Source organism: Ovis aries, chromosome 6, assembly GCF_016772045.2.
Source record: "Ovis aries strain OAR_USU_Benz2616 breed Rambouillet chromosome 6, ARS-UI_Ramb_v3.0, whole genome shotgun sequence".
Taxonomy (NCBI): domain Eukaryota; kingdom Metazoa; phylum Chordata; class Mammalia; order Artiodactyla; family Bovidae; genus Ovis; species Ovis aries.
The window spans coordinates 67,275,665-67,296,301 of record NC_056059.1 but is presented as its reverse complement, the minus strand read 5'-3'; the positions used below and the strand labels follow the sequence as shown (position 1 = coordinate 67,296,301).

The 20,637-nt window shown below is 36.6% G+C and overlaps 1 protein-coding gene across 7 annotated transcripts in view; it reads left to right on the top strand.

Moving 5' to 3' along the window:
* NFXL1 (nuclear transcription factor, X-box binding like 1) overlaps window positions 1–14,081 on the top strand; it is a 55,968-nt gene extending 41,887 nt beyond the window's left edge. For all 7 annotated transcript variants that reach the window (XM_042251377.1, XM_042251374.1, XM_012179925.3 and 4 more), the window contains exons 19-23: window positions 117–186; window positions 5,432–5,536; window positions 9,536–9,622; window positions 10,431–10,484; window positions 12,501–14,081. In XM_042251377.1, the coding sequence (XP_042107311.1) occupies window positions 117–186; window positions 5,432–5,536; window positions 9,536–9,622; window positions 10,431–10,484; window positions 12,501–12,674 (490 nt within the window). In that variant the 3' untranslated portion in view covers window positions 12,675–14,081. The remainder of the gene's footprint in view (window positions 1–116; window positions 187–5,431; window positions 5,537–9,535; window positions 9,623–10,430; window positions 10,485–12,500) is intronic.
* The last annotated feature ends 6,556 nt before the right edge of the window (window positions 14,082–20,637 follow it).

Here is a 20,637-nt window from a genome sequence, read left to right as displayed (position 1 = left end):
TTTTTCTGAGGAGCTTATTGCATTGCTGTTTGAAATTGTGAGCTGTTTTTAGAAAAACCATACTATAAAATGGACTTTGCTTTGACTGTCATCAAAACTTCCTCTCATATTTTTAGAAAAATAACCACAGCTGATGTAAATGAAAAGAATCTATTGAGTTGTTGCAAAAATCAGTGTCCTAAAGAGGTAAGATTTAATACAAGTTTTTTACATTGTATTTCTTGGGCATTGTTTCTCTTTTGTTGTTTGTTCATCCTATTGTAGATCTTTTCTGGACTCACTAGATATGTGGGCCCAGAAAGCAAAATGTAATTGATATGTGTTGTAGTTAGGGTAAGTGCACATTTCTGCAGAATTTTGGGATAGTAGGAGCAGGAATGATCCTTTGACGATTTTTTTATGACCTAATGTTTTCCCATCTTGAAATATAAGTAGATTAGGAACTGTGTGGCTCATGGGCAGTTGGACAGTAAATCCACAGTAGAAAAAACAGATCGTGTGTGTGTGTGTATAAACCTTAAAGCTCATTATTTGAATTAGTATAAAGCATTCATGTATGAAGTTTTTCTTTTAGAGATTATGATGCTGGTACATGCATTGTTTTCAAGCTAAAAGTATCAAAAGTAGTTCAGAAAAATTGTTCAGAGTGAAAAGGTAAAAACTCACTGGGAATAATTTTGAGTATCACTGGCAGTAATTTTGAGAAACCAAAGCAGTCTATCTCTGTTTGACCAACTTAAAAGTTAAGACAGTCCTTTTTTGATCGTTGCAGTAGGGAAGTGACAGTTATTTGATTTATAAAGGAATTCTTTTTACTTATAACTGTACTAGTAGCACCTTTTTTCTTTAATTCTTTGTCTTTATATACTTACCTAAGTGTTTCTTATCCTATTTAGAATCAGGAAGAGATGACAGCAAAGTCGTAACTATAGTAGTCTGTCTCTTTGATTAAAGAAAAAGCAAATCAGTGCATGATAATGCCTTTTTTATTAACAGTATTTCCTTTTAACTAAAACTTTGGACACATTTGTGGATTTTTGTTTAAGAACTATTGGGAATTGGACCTGGGAATTTTAAAAGTTACGTGAGATTATAAAAGGGAGAAATTTCAAGCAATACATGCTTATTTTAATAATCCTGTCTTTGTTATATAAGTGAAACCTGAGGCATGGGATATTTCAAAGTTAATTTTCTGAATTCTACAAATTCTGAGTTTCCCCTTGTTAAAATACATTTTCTTGTTCAGATTCAAGTTTCAGATAATAAGTAGTTGAGAATGTTTTATTTTTAATCTGACACAGTAATTTGGGATGAGATTGCTGTCAGAAATAAGCATTTAAGTCAGGGATCACTAATTTGTAATTTAGCATTGCTTTGGTTATGATTTGTTTGTGATCCTGTTATGATATTTGGGTGGGACTAGAGCTGAATATGCACTATTTATTTAGAAATTTTTTCCCATGCTCATCATTTTTTAATTCTAGGACATTCTGGAGACCATGTTATTGCTAGTGTCTCCTTGGACTTTCTTGAAAAATATATCCTTAGGTTGGGAACGGTCCATATGGTTATTAAGGTTTAGAACAGTCTCGGAGTAGACAGGTGAACATTATTATGTCTAATAGAATTCAATCTAGTTTATGTTCTGATAAGGCTACAGCAGTGGTTTTCAAACTCTGATATGCATCAGAATCATTATAAGCACTTGTTAAAACAGGTTAATGGGCCCACACCAGAGTTCCTGATTTTGTGGGCCTGGAGTGGAGGTCCCAGAATTTGCATTTCTAATAAGCTCGTACATAAGGATGATAATATTGGTCTGGTACAGTTTGAGAACCAGTAGACTATGATGGTATCAACCAAGAACTATCTTTCTGAACTTGCCACAGAAATCTTAGACTCAGACTTAAGATACAGGATTATGACAAATTCTGATGCATTGATAAATTTCTGTTTGTTTTCTCTTCCCCTTACCATACTATAGATTTCCTATGGGCAGCGACTGTGTCATATTTGTCTTTGTATCCAGTCCCTGGTTGTACTTAATAGGTAGCTAGTAAATGTCTATTGAGTGTGAGTGTAAGAGTGAACTGTGGGGATGGCATAAGTGTGTTCTAGTTACATTGCTTCTCTGATACACACTCCATGTGTCTATTGGATTGTTCAATTAAGTTTGAATTAAACTTAGAGGAAATATATAAAGATAGCGTGAAGAACTGAACCTTTATTTAAAACGTGCCTCGTATATACAATTCTACTTTTAAAATCATTTCTGAATTTGGTTTTATCATTCCCATGCAAGCTTTTCTATTTTTTACTTGGATACATTATTTAATGTCTCTGTATATCAGATTGTTCATGTGTAAAATGGAGGCAGTAGCAATACTCATTTTAGAGTGCTGAATATTAAGTGAATCAGTAACAGGTAAAGATCTTAGTATATGGTAAATGCTATGGATGTTCCAGCTATGGTGATGATGATATGGGTATTTATCTACAAATAATATTGATATGCAAACTTTCTTTAATTATTTTTAAAGAGCTTTTAAGTTTATTGGGATTAAAATGAGACATTTTGAACTAGACAGTATTGCTTGTTAGTAAGCCATTTATTTTGACTTACCAAAGTGCTAGCAAATGATATTAAGGGCTGAGTAGAGTAGAGGAAAACCATCTCACTTTAAATGCGAAGGGTAGGATATCTCATCTTTAAATGAATACCAGGGTTGGATGTTTTTTAAAAATGTCTTTTTTTTTTTTTTTTTTTTTGCTGTGAAGAAGATACAGTCATTGTATATATTTTATATTCTAAGCAATTTTCTTTGGGACTACTTTTTTGCCCTTTCAGAATATAATCTGGCTTTTGAGATAATACATGCCTGCACATCTAACAGGGAAATGGTTATGTGATTTGATTTTTTAAATAATGAAATGATTACGCACTCAACAGTGCATAGTACATATATGTACAGTATAAAAATGGTTAAAAACTGAACATCATATAACTCCACCTAAGTCAAAAAATATAGCATCTTAGAAGTCCACCAAAGTTCCTTTCTCTCCAGCACACTGAAGAGACAGAATAATGATCAGTAAGAGACCACACTGTAGCCATGAGTCAATATAATTTCAAAAAGATCTTTCCTTACTGATTCTGATATGTTTCCCTATTCGCTTTCCACTTCAGAATCACTGATTTAAAGTAGAGTGCTTAATTACTTTCAGAGAAGATGACTGATGTAATTACATTCAAGATTAAGGAAAGAACAAGATGCTGTAAAGACATATTTTGAAGGGAAAAAAGGATAGGTGGTGAGCTAATGCCAAGTGTTTGTCTTGTTTATGAAGCCAGGCTAGAGGCACTGGCAGGAATGAAGGTGAGAGGGAGGTGAGGGAGTCCCTGAAACAAATACTCTTAGACAGGTGTTTGATAGTGAATAAATATTGTGCTTGTTAAGTTGTGTTGAGGGCCTAGTATTAGGTGTAGAGAAAAACGAGACTGAAGTGGCCCAGAAATGCGTAGTGTGGAACTCATTCTAGTAGGTAGCATTGCACTATGCTAGGATTAGTGAAAATGCAGTATGAATGATCCAAATTTAGTTTTGGTATTGTTAGGTAGTTAGAATAGGAAACAGGAGTCCAGAATGGCAGTGGCTAAAAGATAAGGAAGGGAAAAGCCCGAGAAAATAGAGCAAAGGAAGGTCCGAGGATTGGAGTGAGGATCTCAGGTAGAACAAACAGCACTCCTGGCTACCCCAATTTACACAGGGCAGGCCCAGGGAGGAGGAAAAGACATAAAAAGAGGAGCCAAAGGGAAAGGGGTCTCTCTCTCTCTCCCCTGTGCGCTGGGGCGCTCTTCTCTTCGCATCTGTGGGTCGACATGCCCTCACACCTCAAGGATGAATTTTCCTGCTATTTTCTAAGTAAAATAGAGCTGTAAAACAGAGCTGTAACACTGATTTGTCTAAGAGCTATAACACAGTCTGTTCGAGACCTAAGAGCTATAACAAGCTCAAGACCCGAGAGCTGTGACGCACTGAGGGCTTTAATGTCCGTCACTCCAAATCTTTGTTGTGATGAGACAGAACCGAGGAGCATACACTCGCCTGACAGTATGAATGTCTCAGCTAAAAATTAAAAAAATTTGAAAGCTGGTTGCATACTCGAGAGAGACTAAAGACAATAGGAGAGGATTCTGAATTTCTTAAAGTGGGTGGTAGAGTCAGTAATTTGAAAGATCAGTCTGGTGAATCATAAAGACTAGAATTTGGAGAATTCAGATATTTATTGAGGTATCCACTATTTGTAAATAACTTTGTTAATGAATATGAGAGACAAAAAGAAATATAAAACCACTGCTCTTAACTAACTTGCAGTAATAACCTTTATTAGGTAGCTAAATATATTAAGCCCATTTAATCCTCACAACAGCTTTATAAAGTTTTATTACTCTTCCCATTTTTAGATGTGAAGCGACTTACCCAAGGTCCCATAGCTAATCAACAGGGCATCTGGGATTCAGTTGTAGGCAGTATGATTTTGAAATTTAACCGCTAACCAGTGGGTGTCTTTTATATTCTCGTTGGAAAGGAGAAATATATGAAGTGGTTTTAAAAATGATTTTTAAGTTGAAAATAATACAGGCATTGTCACAATAGTTTAGAAATAGATTATTATTGTTTTTCAAATGTAGGCAAACTCATGCCATGCTTTAATGATGATTTAAGCTGCATTTTGAAATTTGTATAAGATTTGAATAGAAAAAAGAAGAGAACCCTTTCATTTGAAAGCTTGACTGAGATAAGAAAATAGTATATAAAGTCAAGGAGCACATAGACATCACAGCAATTACTGAATTGGTTTGGCTACTTGTTTGGTATGTTTTAATTCAGAGTGGCAAGCCTTTTAGAGTAAAAGGCTAAGCAGTTGTATCACAGCACAGTGGCTTAAGGACAAGGAAATTTACTTTCTCACAGAACAGTGAAAGAGAAGATAGATGTGTCACTGTGCTCCACGGGACCCAAGTTAGCAGGGCAGCTCTGTTCTCTTTGACTGATGGGATCCTCGTTGCTCTAGATATCCTCATTTCCAGCATACTGGGAAGGGAAGAGCATGGACCTGTGCTCTTAAAAGCTTTAAGGCGTGGAGGTGCTCTTGATTACAGTCCATTGGCCAGAGCTTAGTCATAGGGCTCTAAGTAGCCTCAGGAGTGATGTAAGGTGTACTCTTGGAGTGGAAACAGGTAGAATATTGAATATTTCTGGGAATTAAGATTATTTATATCTAAAAGAAAAAAATGAAAAACTTAGCCAGTTGTTCAAGATTTATTGACCCTATTGTAATGGACTTTTTCTTAAAATAGTTGTTGGGGGAAAGGGGAAGTAGAGTATGACTATAAATATGAAATTGTTTTATTTTGGTTTTATTTTAGCTTCCTTGTGGTCATAGATGCAAAGAAATGTGCCATCCTGGTGAATGTCCCTTTAACTGCAACCAAAAGGTGAAACTTAGATGTCCTTGTAAAAGAATAAAAAAGGTAAATATTTTAAGTTATTAAAAATTCTTTTCTATGTACATTTTTTTTTTTTGGTGGGGAGAGTATGTTTTGGTAGTTCTTTGACTTTAATTTTTTGCCTTTTAATTTTAAGCTCTTATTTCGTAGAGTTTTTTCATTATTGGCCTATCTCTGTAAATCCTTATTTTAAAAATCAGCATTGTTTGGCAGCTAGTTTTCTGCAATTTAATAGTTAAAGAGGATTATTTTATATTGGAACTGAGTTCAGTGCTGTTTTTTAGACAGAATCTGTGTTCTAGATTTGAGGTCTCCACATAGTGACAGTGCGAGTAATGAAGTGAGTTTCATGATTTAAGAAATGGTCTGGAATGAACCTTTGTTGCTCTTACTTATGGAAGTTTTTTATAATCAGTATTCTGTTGTAAAAATGTTACCTTAAAAAGACCTCACATACTCAGCCTTATAAAATTATAAAATAACATTCAAACTTGGAGAGAATTAATTTTAAGATGAAGTTACAGTTAAAATGAAAAAAAAAAAAGATAAAGTTATGATAATGGAGGAGTGAAAGGGCAAAAGCTAATGGTTGGAAAGCTCAGTGGTAGCAAACTACATACCGTTTGGCAAAACTTAGAAAGGACTCAGGTCAGTTCTCCTTTTCCTTGACTTCCCTGTTTACACTGTGGACTCTTACAAAGATTTCTTTACTTCTGATTTTCTCTTTCTCAGCTATAGTTGTAACTCCTTGTTTTCTTCACATTATTATGGTTGTTCGCTAAAGCTGCTCTTTCAGTTTACTCATTTACTCATCTATTCAGCAAATATTTATTGAAAATCTTTTGCTTTTATTGAGGACCTTTGCTTTTCTTCTGCTTTTACAGCTCCAACTATCGTTTCCTGGATTGGTTATTTCTGAATTTAAATTTATAGGCCTAAGTTTTTCTGGAGTTGGATCCCTAAGTTTTAGGTTTTTAAAGGGATCACCTCTGTATGAAAATCAGTACTCAGTCAAATCACTTTTAATCTGAAATGTTTCTCAGGTTTTCTCTCAAACCTCATCTTACTATCCAGGTGCAGTTTGCCACCCCTTAGAACTGGCAACAGCTTATTCTTAGACTTTGAAAACAGCTTCATAGCAGATTTCCATGCCTCTAATCATAATACTTCCAATCCAAGTTCTTCACTGCTTCTTCATTACTTGGGAAAAACTAAGTACTTTATAAGGTATACATGTACAGAATTATGGCATAGGAGGGGCTCTGTCTTGTCCTGCTTGTCTGGTCATGTCCCCTGTTGGTCCTTCCTGTGATTTGTTTCTTAAGTGCGCTGACACGTGGGCTATATTCTGCTTTAATACGTAATACTATTTATGTTCCTTCTGTATAGAATATAAATTTTTTCCCTTTACTGCCCCATTTTGTATAATCCTGTTTATGCTTACTAGCATACATGCAAGCATTTCTTGGTTTGGGAAGATTTACTTTCCTTCTGCCTCCTTCTGAAAGGACTTAGGTGCTCCTTCCTCTTGACTTCCTTTATACTTTGTGCTAAGTTCATGACTAAGAGCTTTGTGATTCTAGGGATGTGTGTAACCGTGTTTACATAGACTTACTGAAAGGAATAAAAGAGATGATGCTTATATAGCAGTTAGCGCCATAAGTACTCTATGTTTAATAAATAGCAGCTGCTATTATTATTATTATTAGTTTAGCATTTACCATATTAATTTTTTCCTTATTGTATCCCCTATTCCTAATGCAGTGCTTGGCATGTAATAGGTACTCTATAAGTACCTTTTGAATGAGAAAAGATATGGTAATCTTTCTTCCAGACTGATAGACTTAATATCCACTAACATGCAGTATTTATTTTTGTCTCTAATGTTTCTCCATGTTATTTTTCCTTTAGACTATTGTTGGATGACAAGGCTGTTTATCACCAACCTCAGCCAAAATTCTGTGCTATAAAGTCCTTTTATTGAAGTGTATGTCCTTTGCTCAGGATTTGATGATCTCATTTCCTTACTCTGGTAGATTTGAACTAAAAAACTAGTTTCTGAGGGTGTGGTGAGAAAGGAGCAACTTGGTACCAATAGGTACACTTACAGCAAAAATGACATCTGGCAGCAAGAAATATGGAATGAATAAAAGGCAGACAAAGATGTACAGAAGCAAAGTTTAGACTATTTAAAATAGAGACCACTAATTTTATTACAGTTCAGTTCAGTCGCTCAGTCATGTCCTACTCTTTGCAACCCCATAAACCGCAGCATGCGAGGCCTCCCTGTCCATCACCAACTCCTGGAGTTTACCCAAACTAATAGTGATGCCATCCAACCATCTCATCCTCTGTCATCCCCTTCTCCTGCCCTCAATCTTTCCCAACATCAGGGTCTTTTCCAGTGAGTCAGCTCTTTGCATCTGGTGGCCAAAATATTGGGAGTTTCAGCTTCAACATCAGTCTTTCCAATGAACACCCAGGACTGATCTCCTTTAGGATGGACTGGTTGGATCTCCTTACAGTCCAAGGGACTCTCAAGAGTCTTCTCCAACACCACAGTTCAAAAGCATCAATTCTTCGGTGCTCAGCTTTCTTTATAGTTCAACACTCACATCCATACATGACTAATGGAAAAACAATAGCCTTTACTAGATGGAACTTTGTTGGCAAAGTAATGTCTCTGCTTTTGAATATGCTGTCTAGGTTGGTCATAACTTTCCTTCCAAGGAGGAAGCATCTTTTAATTTCATGGCTGCAGTCACCATCTGCAGTGATTTTGGAGCCCCCAAAAATAAAGTCTGCCACTGTTTCCACTGTTTCCCCATCTATTTCCCATGAAGTGATGGGACCAGATGCCATGATCTTCGTTTCTGAATGTTGAACTTTAAGCCAACTTTTTCACTCTCCTCTTTCACTTTCATCAAGAGGCTCTTTAGTTCTTCTTCATTTTCTGCCATAAGGGCGGTGTCATCTGCATATCTGAGGTTATTGATATTTCTCCTGGCAGTCTTGATTCCAGCTTGTGCTTCCTCCAGCCCAGCGTTTCTCATGATGTACTCTGCATAGAAGTTAAATAAGCAGGGTGACAATATACAGCCTTGACGTGCTCCTTTTCCTATTGGAACCAGTCTTGTTGTTCCATGTCCAGTTCTAACTGTTGCTTCCTGACCTGCATACAGGTTTCTCAAGAGGTAGGTCAGGTGGTCTGGTATTCTGATCTCTTTCAGAATTTTCCAGTTTACTGTAATCCACACAGTCAAAGACTTTTGGCATAGTCAATAAAGCAGAAATAAATGTTTTTCTGGAACTGTCTTGCTTTTTTGATGATCCAGCGGATGTTGGCAGTTTGATCTTTGGTTCTTCTGCCTTTTCCAAAACCAGCTTGAACATCTGGAAGTTCACAGTTCATGTATTGCTGAAGCCTGGCTTGGAGAATTTTAAGCATTACTTTACTAGTACACAAATTGATTATAGTCTTGATGTCACCTCATCAAAAAAACTATATTTTTTATTATTTTATTAAGGAATCAGTGAAATACAGAAAGAAGGTTTAGAATGATTTTCACCTCAGCTATTTTAAAAAATATAAGTGGTTGAGAAAAAAACTTGTAGCTCTCCAAAAGACTCTCTAGAGCCACACTGTGGTGATAGCCACTAGCCACTTATGGCTATTTAAATTAGAATTTTAATGAATCAACATTAAATAATATGTGACATGACATTCAGTTCCTTGATTTCAGTACACTTTGAGTACTCAGGCACCACGTGTGGGAAGCGCTACCCTTGTGAGTATAGAACATTTCCATTGCCTCAGCTAGCTGTGTTGGATGGCACTTCTCTAGCATCTTCCTGGAGGCTTCAGAAGAGTAATAGGAAGCAATAAAGAGAAATGAAGAATAAAAATGAAATAATAGGCATAATCTTAAGCTTCTAGAGAAATTTTGCTTTTTTATGGCATGCAGTTACTACAACTTTGAGGGAAATCTTTTGAAGTAAAAATTAAAAAAATTTTATTTGTAGGAAGTGCAGTGCAACAAAGTACGTGAAAATCAGATTTCCATAGAATGTGACACAACATGCAAAGAAATGAAGCAGAAAGCATCTGAGGTAATGTCATTTTTAATGTGTTAGTGGCCTTTCCTTATTTATTTTGTACATTAAATTTATGTGCTTATTATGAAGAACTTGAAATCTCATCCTTTTTTGTTTTTGTGATAAAAGCCTAGTGTATAGGCCTATTTTAAAACTCTCAGATGTGCTGGTGTGTGCTAGATATAATCTTTATTGTCTGGTGTGTACTAGATTTTCCCATACTCTGTACCAGTTAGTAGATGTACTCTGGAACATAGTTACTCATCTTAATGTTAGTTTAAGCTTCCTGAAAATTATGTTAAAATACTACAAAAATAAAATTTTAGGGTTCTTTGCTGTTTTTAGGGTTCTTTGCTGTTCTTTTAGTGTCACTATTTCCCTCCATTAACCCAGTGAATAAACTTCTGGTTTTGTTTGAAACTAAAGATTCCCTTCCAGAGACGGTGTTTTAGGAAAATGGTCAATTTCATCCCTAGGCAAACAGTAATATTTAATAATTGACTATAGTCTTAATATGGTAACTTAAGAGTAAAAGTTTTAAAAGTATTTCAGTTTACAGTGTTGTAACTCTGTGTGTTATGATCTAGTATCTTATAGTTGTTCGGCTGAATAAGATATAACACTCTACTTCCCCTCACACCCTGTTAGATAGTACTCTAGTAACACTTCTCAGTGTATAACATTTATGGTTCTTTAAATAAATTTCAGTATGAAGCTCTCAGAAGTTGTTATAGGTTAGTGGAGCCTGGAAGGAAAGATGTTAAAATTCTGTATAAAATTTGGTGATTGCAATGTTAATTTAGTTTTAAATGTCTATAAACAGTTAAAAGAAGCAGAAGCCAAAGCTGCCCTTGAAGAGGAAAAACGAAGACAACAGGTAACAGAAAACACCCAAACTTAGGTCCTTTTTGCATAATTGTTAGTTTTTATGCAGATACAAGATATGTGGAAACATATAAACTAGGTCAGCTCAATTCTGGACTGAAAATATAGTTCCTTGTAAAACAAAAATTATCCGTTTGTTTGTTTCAGTCCAGGTATCCTGAACCTCTGAAGGAAGCATGGGACCCTGTATGTGCCCAGATATTCTGTGTATTTTGTGTATTACCAATTACTTCCTTGTCGATTTCATCCATTCTCCAGAGATAACACCTCTTTTGGTTTGAGTGACAGGGGGTCAGGACATGGCAGCATCCGTTTTAAGGCATCCCCTAGAGTACGCATCTTCACTCATCTTACTGAGTTGTAGGTTGTCTGTGACAGATAAGTGCTGTTTACTAACCAATACATTTGCTTTAATAATACACCTTCTTATTTCCCCGTTAGACTCTTGAATGCCTTCAAGAATTCTTAAATTTTTATCTGCATTCGAGATAAAATGTGTTACCTAGATAACAAGTACATTCTTATACCTCCTGTTTGTTCACATACTATATTTATTGATCATATATTCCAAAGAGTGGCTTAGCTTTCTAATAGTGACATGTAATTTTTTGTCAGTTTCATTTTGAGATACTTCAGTGCTTAGCAAGTAGTGTACATTGTATGTAAACTACCACCATTATGAATGAAGAAACTGAAATTTGCATGTCTTGAGAGAGGGCATTGAAAATAACTCATGTAGCAAGGTGGGATAAAATAACCTCTCATGTTTTACGTTCTGTAAAGTTGATTTGCCTAATATAAAAAAATAAATTATCAGAGCTAATGCAATAAAACATGGGTTGACTGGAATCCTGGAGATTATTAATAGTCTAGGGTGTCCCTTCTCCTTTTTATAAGCCATTATGGAGAGAAATCTTAAATATAGTCTCTATTTACTGCCTTTTAGACAGTGTATAGAATATAATTTAAACCACTTTTGACAACTGTGAGTCATCATTTATGGATCAGTTATTTTACTGTGCCAGTGGTTCTCAAGTTTGACTGCTTTTAATATATTTTGACTTTTTGCTGTATATCACAACCACTTGAGAATATTTTGATATTTTGGTTCATTGAAGAATGTCGCTTTCTGTTAAATTAAGTATTGAATATATGTTAGGTCTTCAGATGTGGTTTATGAGCAAAGTTATGGGTATGTTAACTGAAGTTTCTATTTCCTTCCTTTAAATGAACATTTATAGATTTTTGCATGAATATTATATATATGTTGATAAGTGCCAGGCTTTAGTTAATAACAATGCAGTGTATAATATTATACTGTCATGCATTAAAGCTTAATAAGTAAGTTCTTTACAGTAGACTAAAAATCTACACTTTATAATGAGTGTCATCAACTTTTTTAAAGTTATTTTTTAGAATGAATTTTTATATAATTCTTTCTAAAGGAGTCATTTTGGTTTAAAGTATGATGAAGCATTTTTCCCCTGAAGAATTTTTACTCTGTTTTTAAATGTATTTGATTGAGAGGTATCAATTTCTGGCAGCTTTTTCTATTCACTTACATGAATGTCTTCCATAAAAGTCATTAATATTTGTTACCAGCATTGTGTAAAACTAGGATTATAGGTATCTTTATCCTAATGGGTCGTCTATCTGCACTTGCTGGAAGCTCTGTATTATAGAGCCCTATTAACTACAGATTAATGGTGCTAAATAAAACTAATATCTATATTTTAAATCAGATGTTTCTATATTTAGTATCAAAAGCAGGCCATCAGTCTGAAATAGTCTCTTTCACCACTCTCTAGTTCCAGTTCTTCTTACCTCAACTCTGAATTTGTTGAATACGGTCAGTAGTGGAAAGATAGTATTTTTAAAAAATCAAATCTGTATATTAATTATATACCATTACTATTAAAACATTTCCCCAGTTTATTTTTGTCTGAGTGGAAAAATTCAAGTCAATGTGTGTATTGAATTTAATAAAAATGATACTGTTTTGATTTAGGCTGAACTGGAAGCTTTTGAAAACAGACTGAAGGGTCGTCGGAAGAAGAACAGGAAGAGAGATGAAGTGGCAGTTGAGCTAACCCTATGGCAGAAATATAAATATTACCTCTTTCCACTGTGTACAATTGTGGTAGTAGTGTTTGCATGGTACATAGCCCATGCTGTGGATTAAAAAATGTTTGACTTGTTAATATACCTCAGATTAGATTTAGATAAGTTGTTAAATTTGGAATATTAGAAAGCAGATGCTGTAAAACACAATATATATTCACATTCATCTCTGTATTCTCTTTGAACTCTTGTTAGAAGGATAGAATGTTAAGCTTTACCTTAATTAGCATCCTAAAAGTGGCACTATAACAGTATTTAATAGTAAAAGCATGACTGAAATTGTAAAATATTTCATAAGGCATAGATAGTGGCAAGGTAACATGTCAGTTGTTTGTTGTGCTTCCTTGTATTAACATACCTATTTCATTTACTATTTCAAGCCATCTTTTTCTTTTTTGGCAAAATTAAGATTAAACTGAGCCATATATGTAATTAGAGGAATATTTTACAATGTTGTGGTTACTTATTAAAAGGTACTTTTCCTGATCATGTAACTTTGTACTTTTTAAAAAATATATATTCTCTAAAGGACCTCTTAAGTTATAACATGAAGCTATATAATTAGACTCTAGAAGTTGGTTTATTAGTGAGGAATTTTTATCAGTTATTACTGTTTTATGTAGTATGTTCCTCAGAGGAAAATGTAATTGTTTTTAAAAAATGCTAGGCTAGATTTCTTACATGTGGTTATTTCTCATGTAAGAAGCTTCTATCTGAAGTTGGCATGTTCTGTAAAACTTTATGCATTTTTTTCAAAGTGATAATAAAAGAAAAACTAATATTTATGAGCAATATATGCTGAGCACAGGCTTATAAACTTTATGTACATTATTCTCATTTCTTCTTACCACAGTCCTATTGGTAGATTTTTTTTTTCAGCTGGAAATAATCAATTCTTATGAAAACAAGCTAACAGAGAAGTATCAATAAGCTGAATCTCTTTGAATTGTAAGTCATTTAAAATGTTTTTGATATTTAATTTTTGTACGATTAATTAAAATTTTTCATACCAGATTTTTAATGTAGAATATTTACTATTTAAAACATTCAGGAGCCTATAATTTTATCAATTTATAAAACTCTAATGCTTGTTACAAAACATAGTAATTGACAGGTACTAAAAAGTGGTAGAAGTACTAAGAAGGATTTTAAAATTTTGCTTCCTTTAACTCAGTTTGTTTAATGTTACGTCCCTGAGTCGGGTATTAGCTGGTGTCTAAAGTGGGAAGACAGTCATTCCTTTCTTTATTGTATTTTTGTTTTAATTTTAGATTTTTAAAAAATCTTTCCCAGTGTTAGAGTTACTGTGTTGGTGTCTTAGAAGCTCTAAATCAGAGCTCTTACACTCAAGTCATTACCTTACTCTAATCTAAAACGAATATTAATTAAATGATTAGGTGTCCACATTGGAAGCTCTTTTCATGTATTTCAAGATCTTGGCCTAATAAACAGACAGACCTGGAGATTAGTTCATGTCTGTTTGTTGGGTTTCTGTTCTTGCTAAGTTTTCTTTCCAAGTTTTGCAGAAGAATTTAGTGAGCAGAAGAAGATGGAGTGAATAACACAGTTTGCTGTTTTTTATTTGATTGGCTAGTAGCTCAGAGCTTAATTAGCCCAGAGTCACACAACTGTGCATTCATTTATTCAATCAACAGATGCCTTTACTGTGTGATGGGTACTTTTTAGGTACTGGAAATAATGGCGGTCCTTTCAGGGACCTGTTAAAGAGTAGAAGAAAGCAGGCAGGAAATAGATACACAATAAAATGAATGTGATTTCATGTACGGTAAGTGGTGTTAAAAAATGAGAGAAATGTTACCGAAAGTGATGGGGGTGGGGGGCGTGGGGAGCGTGTAAAGGCACTAACTACTTAAATTGAAAAAGTCCCTCTGAGGTGGGGACATTTGAGTTGTGACCTGAATGACCTTCAGTTGATGTTCTGAGGGAAAAGTCTGTGAGTGAGAGAAAGCAGCAAGAAGAAAGTCTTTAAGTTGGGAGATGCTTGGCCTGGCTGAGGAATAGGTGGAAGAGCCAGTGTGTCTGGAGCTTAGTGAGTGACAGGGAAAGAGGGTCCAGCGCCATTTCTTAGCAAGGTTGGTAAACCGTGGTATGGAATTGGAGTTGATTTCTAGTTGCAGTGGGCAGCCACTGGAAGTTTTAGCTGGGGAATAATTATTTGTTAATTCAGACTTAAATTGAAGAAAGTTGGGAAAACCACTAGACCATTCAGGTATGACCTAAATCAAATCCCTTATGATTATACAGAAGTGAGGAATAGATTTAAGGGACTAGATCTGATAGACAGAGTGCCTGATGAACTATGGACAGAGGTTCGTGACATTGTACAGGAGACAGGGATCAAGACCATCCCCAAGAAAAAGAAATGCAAAAAAGCAAAATGGCTGTCTGGGGAGGCCTTACAGATAGCTGTGAAAAGAAGAGAGGTGAAAAGCAAAGGAGAAAAGGAAAGATATACCCATTTGAATGCAGAGTTCCAAAGAATAGCAAGGAGAGATAAGAAAGCCTTCCTCAGTGATCAATGCAAAGAAATAGAGGAAAATAATAGAATGGGAAAGACTAGAGATCTCTTCAAGAAAATTAGAGATACCAAGGGAACATTTCATGCAAAGGTGGGCTCAATAAAGGACAGAAATGGTATGGACCTAACAGAAGCAGAAGATATTAAGAAGAGGTGGCAAGAATAAACAAACTGTACAAAAAAGATCTTCACGACCCAGATAATCATGATAATGTGATCACTCACCTAGAGCCAGACATCCTGGAATGCGAAGTCCAGTGGGCCTTAGGAGGCATCGCTACGAACAAAGCTAGTTGAGGTGATGGAATTCTAGTTGAGCGATTTCAAATCCTAAAAGATAATGCTGTGAAAGTGCTGCACTCAATATGCTAGCAAATTTGGAAAACTCAGCAGTGGCCACAGGACTGGAAAAGGTCAGTTTTCATTCCAGTCCCAAAGAAAGTGCCAAAGAATGCTCAAACTACCACACAGTTGCACTCATCTCACACACTAGTAAAGCAATGCTCAAAATTCTCTAAGTGAGGCTTCAACAATACATGAACTGTGAACTTCCAGATATTCAAGCTGGTTTTAGAAAAGGCAGAGGAACCAGAGATCAAATTGCCAACATCTGCTGGATCATTGAAAAAGCAAGAGAGTTCCAGAAAAACATCTATTTCTGCTTTATTGACTATGCCAAAGCCTTTGACTGTGTGGGTCACAATAAACTGTGGACAATTCTGAAAGAGATGGGCATACCAGACCACCTGACCTGCCTCTTGAGAAACCTATATGCAGGTCAGGAAGCAACAGTTAGAACTAGACATGGAACAACAGACTGGTTCCAAATAGGAAAAGGAGTATGTCAGGGCTGTGCAGAGTACATCATGAGAAACACTGGGCTGGATGAAGCACAAGCTAGAATCAAGATTACTGGGAGAAATAGCAATAACCTCAGATACGCAGATGATACCACCCTTATGGCAGAAAGTGAAGAAGAACTAAAGATCCTCTTGATGAAAGATGAGAGTGAAAAAGTTGGCTTAAAGCTCAGAGTGAAGTAAGCCAGAAAGAAAAACACCAATACAGTATACTAACACATATATATGGAATTTAGAAAGATGGCAATGACGATCCTGTATGCAAGACAGCAAAAAGACACAGATGTGTATAACGGACTTTTGGACTCAGAGGGAGAGGGAGAGGGTGGGATGATTTGGGAGAATGGCATTCTAACATGTATACTATCATGTAAGAATCGAATCGCCAGTCTATGTCTGACGCAGGATACAGCATGCTTGGGGCTGGTACATGGGGATGACCCAGAGAGATGTTATGGGGAGGGAGGTGGGAGGGGGGTTCATGTTTGGGAACGCATGTAAGAATTAAAGATTTTAAAATTTAAAAAAAAAAAAAAAAAAAGCTCAACATTCAGAAAACGAAGATCATGGCATCTGGTCCCATCACTTCATGGCAAATAGATGAGAAAACAGTGGGAACAGTGGCTGATTTTATTTTTCCGGGCTCCAAAATCACTGCAGATGGTGATTGCAGCCATGAAATTAAAAGATGCTTACTCCTTGAAGGAAAGTTATGACAAACCTAGATAGCATATTAAAATGCAGAGACATTACTTTGCCAACAAAGGTCCATCTAGTCAAAGCTATGGTTTTTCCAGTAGTCATGTATGGGTGTGAGAGTTGGACTATAAAGAAAACTGAGCGCCAAAAAATTGATGCTTTTGAACTGTGGTGCTGGAGAAGACTCTTGTGAGTTCCTTGGACTGGAGAGATCCAACCAGTCTATCCTAAAGGAGATGAGTCCTGAGTGTTGAAAGACTGATGTTGAAGCTGAAATTCCAGTACTTTGGCCACCTGATGCAAAGAGCTGACTAATTTGAAAAGACCCTGATGCTGGAAAAGATTGAAGGCGGGAGGAGAACGGGCCGATAGAGGATGAGATGTTTGGATGGCATCACCGACTCAACGGACATGAGTTTGAGTAAATTCTGGGAGTTGGTAATGGACAGGGATGCCTGGCATGCTACAGTTCATGGGGTCGCAAAGAGTCAGACATGACTGAGTGACTGAACTGAACTGAATAATTTCTTACTGTTCTTTTAAGATAACTGTCTTCTGACTGCTGTGTGGAGAAAAGACTATGCAGAGGAGAGTAAAAGCAGGGAGTGAGGTAGGTGGGAGGCAGCCCAGGCTGGAGGGGCTGCTATGCCGGGATTCAGTGATGCAGGCCTGCAGTTCCCACGGTTCCCTGTTGCCCTGAAGGAGTGATCTGAGGACACTGCAGAACCTGCTGTGTAGTGAGTGAAAGGGGAGGAAATAAATTCTTTAAGGTCAAATTTAAATTTTGTCCAAATGCTTAATGCTAATTTGTTCTGAAGTTATTAAAGTGGTACCTGTTGACCTTTTTGCTTCAATCTGAGCCAATTAGAGAAGGAATGGAAAAGTTACCAAGTAGCTACTCAGAATGACACAGATAAAAATGTTAATGTGATGGCCTTATTTTCCTATTTACTTGTGTCATTTTAAAAGTTTATTAGTTTAGTTTTTGAAATTTGTGGCATATTTATGTTGAAATTTTTTAGTTTTCCAGTTTAAACATTTTTAGGGATTGAGCAATACCTAATGTTTGTATTTCAGTTAATTTCACTCCTCAAATCTAAATTCAGAAAATCTCAAATAAGGGCTTCCCTGGTGGCTCAAACTGTAAAGTCTGCTTGCAGTGTGGGAGACCCAGGTTCCATCCCTGGGTGGGGAAGATCCCCCGGAGAAGGAAATGGCAACACACTCCTGTACTCTTGCCTGGAGAATCCCATGGACAGAGGAAGGAGCCTGGCAGGCTACAGTCAATGAGGTTGCAAAGAGTTGGATATGACTGAGCAACTTCACTTTCACTTTCAGTCACAAATAAGTTGGTGAAATCTTTGCTAAATTGCCAAATGAACTTTACTGGAGCAAGACATTGAAAATATTGCTTTTTGCCAAGAAGTCTGATGCTAGAACTTCATGGCTATGAATGTTAAACTTTCTAAACAGAGGTAAGTATCTGTGTTAGTGTTTAAAGATGTCCTAAAGGAATTTTTGACTCTTCACTTTATTTCTGATGACCCAAGGACAACTCCAGCTGTTAGGTTTGCCCATATCTGGGTGCTAGGAAGTGAAACAGAAGTCTGAGCTCTGGAGCTAGAGTTTATATAAAAGTAGCTCTGTCTCTTTGGTCTGTGGAAGGTGCCTCTTTATTGAGTGACAGTGATTTAGACCTCCTGAAGCCTTGGACCTTAGGGTCTCCCTGTGAGGTAGGAGGAGGAAAGGGCAGAATACTGATTACTATCTCTGAGAAGAGATGTGAATTTGGGAGGGTTGAGAGACATCAGAAACCCCTCTGCTTTCTCTTAAGGGTGTTCATTCTTTTCTTGTGTTTCAGAATCTTGGTCTGTTGAGCAAGTTTAGGTCTGTTGCTTGCCAAGCTGCTGTTCTTGCTCAGTTTTCTTTCCAAATGCAAAGGCATGTATTTCAGTGGTACTATGAGGAATTATCCATATAGCCTGAAATTCCACAGTCTAGATTCATCTGAGTTAAAACATTTCTAGGGAGAAATTTCCTAGACATCCCTAACTAATCTCTTCTGGCTGTTGTGTATCTTCACACAATGTTTTTTCCTTGTAACGCTGCACAGTACCTATCTTTGAATTCTATATTTGTTTGTTATCTGTCTCCTTCACTAGCAGGAAAGCTCCACAAGGGTGGGGGTGCGGTTTTGCTTACTGCTGTAACTCTAGAGTGGGAAACCGTGCCTAGCCACATAGCAGATGCTGGTTTTAGTTTTCTAGAGCTGCCATGACAAATTATCACAAACAGAGTGGCTTGAAGCAACAAAAACTTATTCTCTCAGTTTAGGAGGTCAGATGTCCAAAATCAAAATGTCAGCAGGGTTGGCTCCGGGAGACTCAAGAGAAAGAAAGCCTTCCACACCTCTCTCTTAGCTTCCAGTTTGGAGCAACAGTCCTTGGCGTTTCCTGGTTTGTAGATACATCAGTGTGTCACCCCCATTTCCACATGGCCTTCTTGTCTATGTGTGTCCTTTTCTGACTCTTTAGAACACTCTGTAGTTAGAGCCCATACCACTCCAGTATAATCTCATTTTACCCAATTATACCGGCAAAGACCCTATTTCCAAATAAGGAAAGTTATATATTTAGTTCCAGGTGGACATTAATTTTGTGGGGGATGCAGGGGACACTATTTAACTCACTGCAGTGCTCAGTAAACATTTGATGGATGAATGAGAGGATTCACAGTGTAATTCTGGGCTGTAAACTTTTGGGGCATTTTTCATTACTGTCTTAATTGTACTGCAGGAGGTAGGGGTTAAGAGGTCAGTCTAGTTCCAGATTGCTTGGGCTTCTGGTTCTATCCTTTTCTAGTTGTGAGGTCTTGGGCAATTACTTAACTTCTCTTAGACTTCATTTACTCCTCATCTGTAAAACAGAAACAAGGAGAAATAGTAGATTATTGTGTCTACAACTATTTTAACTGTTTTTTTTTATTGGAGTATCATTGCCTTAAAATGTTGCATTAGTTTCTGCTGTACAGTGAAATGAATCAGCTATATGTATACATGAATCCTCTTCTTAGACCTCTCTCCCCCTGTCCCACTCCATCCTACCTATCTAGGTTATCACAGAGCACCAAGCTGAATTCCCTGTGCTATACAGCAGGTTCCCATTAGCTATGTCTACAGCACTTCTTATGTTTGTTTAACCCCCATGACAACTTAACGCAGTGGGGCTATTCTCATTTTACAACAGAGGAAATAGGTTTGGATCAAGAATTCAAAACTGAAAAAATACACGTTACTTTGTGAACATACACTCTGGCATACAGTGCTTAGAAATTCTTAACTATGATGATAGATAAATGTGACAATGTCATGAGTTCTCTTACAGATTGATTCACAAATCAGAAAAACGAATTGTAAACTGGGACATTTCACTTTTAGCTCATGTGGTCATCATCATTGAGGGGGTATTCTCAGGAAGGGGTTTCCCCAGGGGCTCAGCAGTAAAGAATCCTGCATTGCAGGAATTCAGGTTCGACCCCTGGGTCAGGAAGATCCCCTGGAGAAGCAATGTCAACTCCAGTATTCTTGCCTGGAAAATGCCATGGACAGAGGAGCCTGGAAGACGACAGTCCATTGGGTTGCAGAGACACAACTGAGTGACAGAATAAACGAGCATTCTTAGAAAAACTAGACAGGATGTGGGCAGTCAAATGGCAGCCCTAGAGGTGGGGAAGACTAGCACTAGGTATGTGAGGGTGTTAGAAATAGAAGTCCCTTGAAACTTTTTATGGGCCAGTTCTTACTACCTTCTTCCCAGGGACTACTCTATAGAGTATGGGATTAATACCCCAGAAATAGTATGTACAGCAAACAATGTCTACATGGGCTGTTTTTATCATACAGAACATTTCAGCATGCTGGAATATTT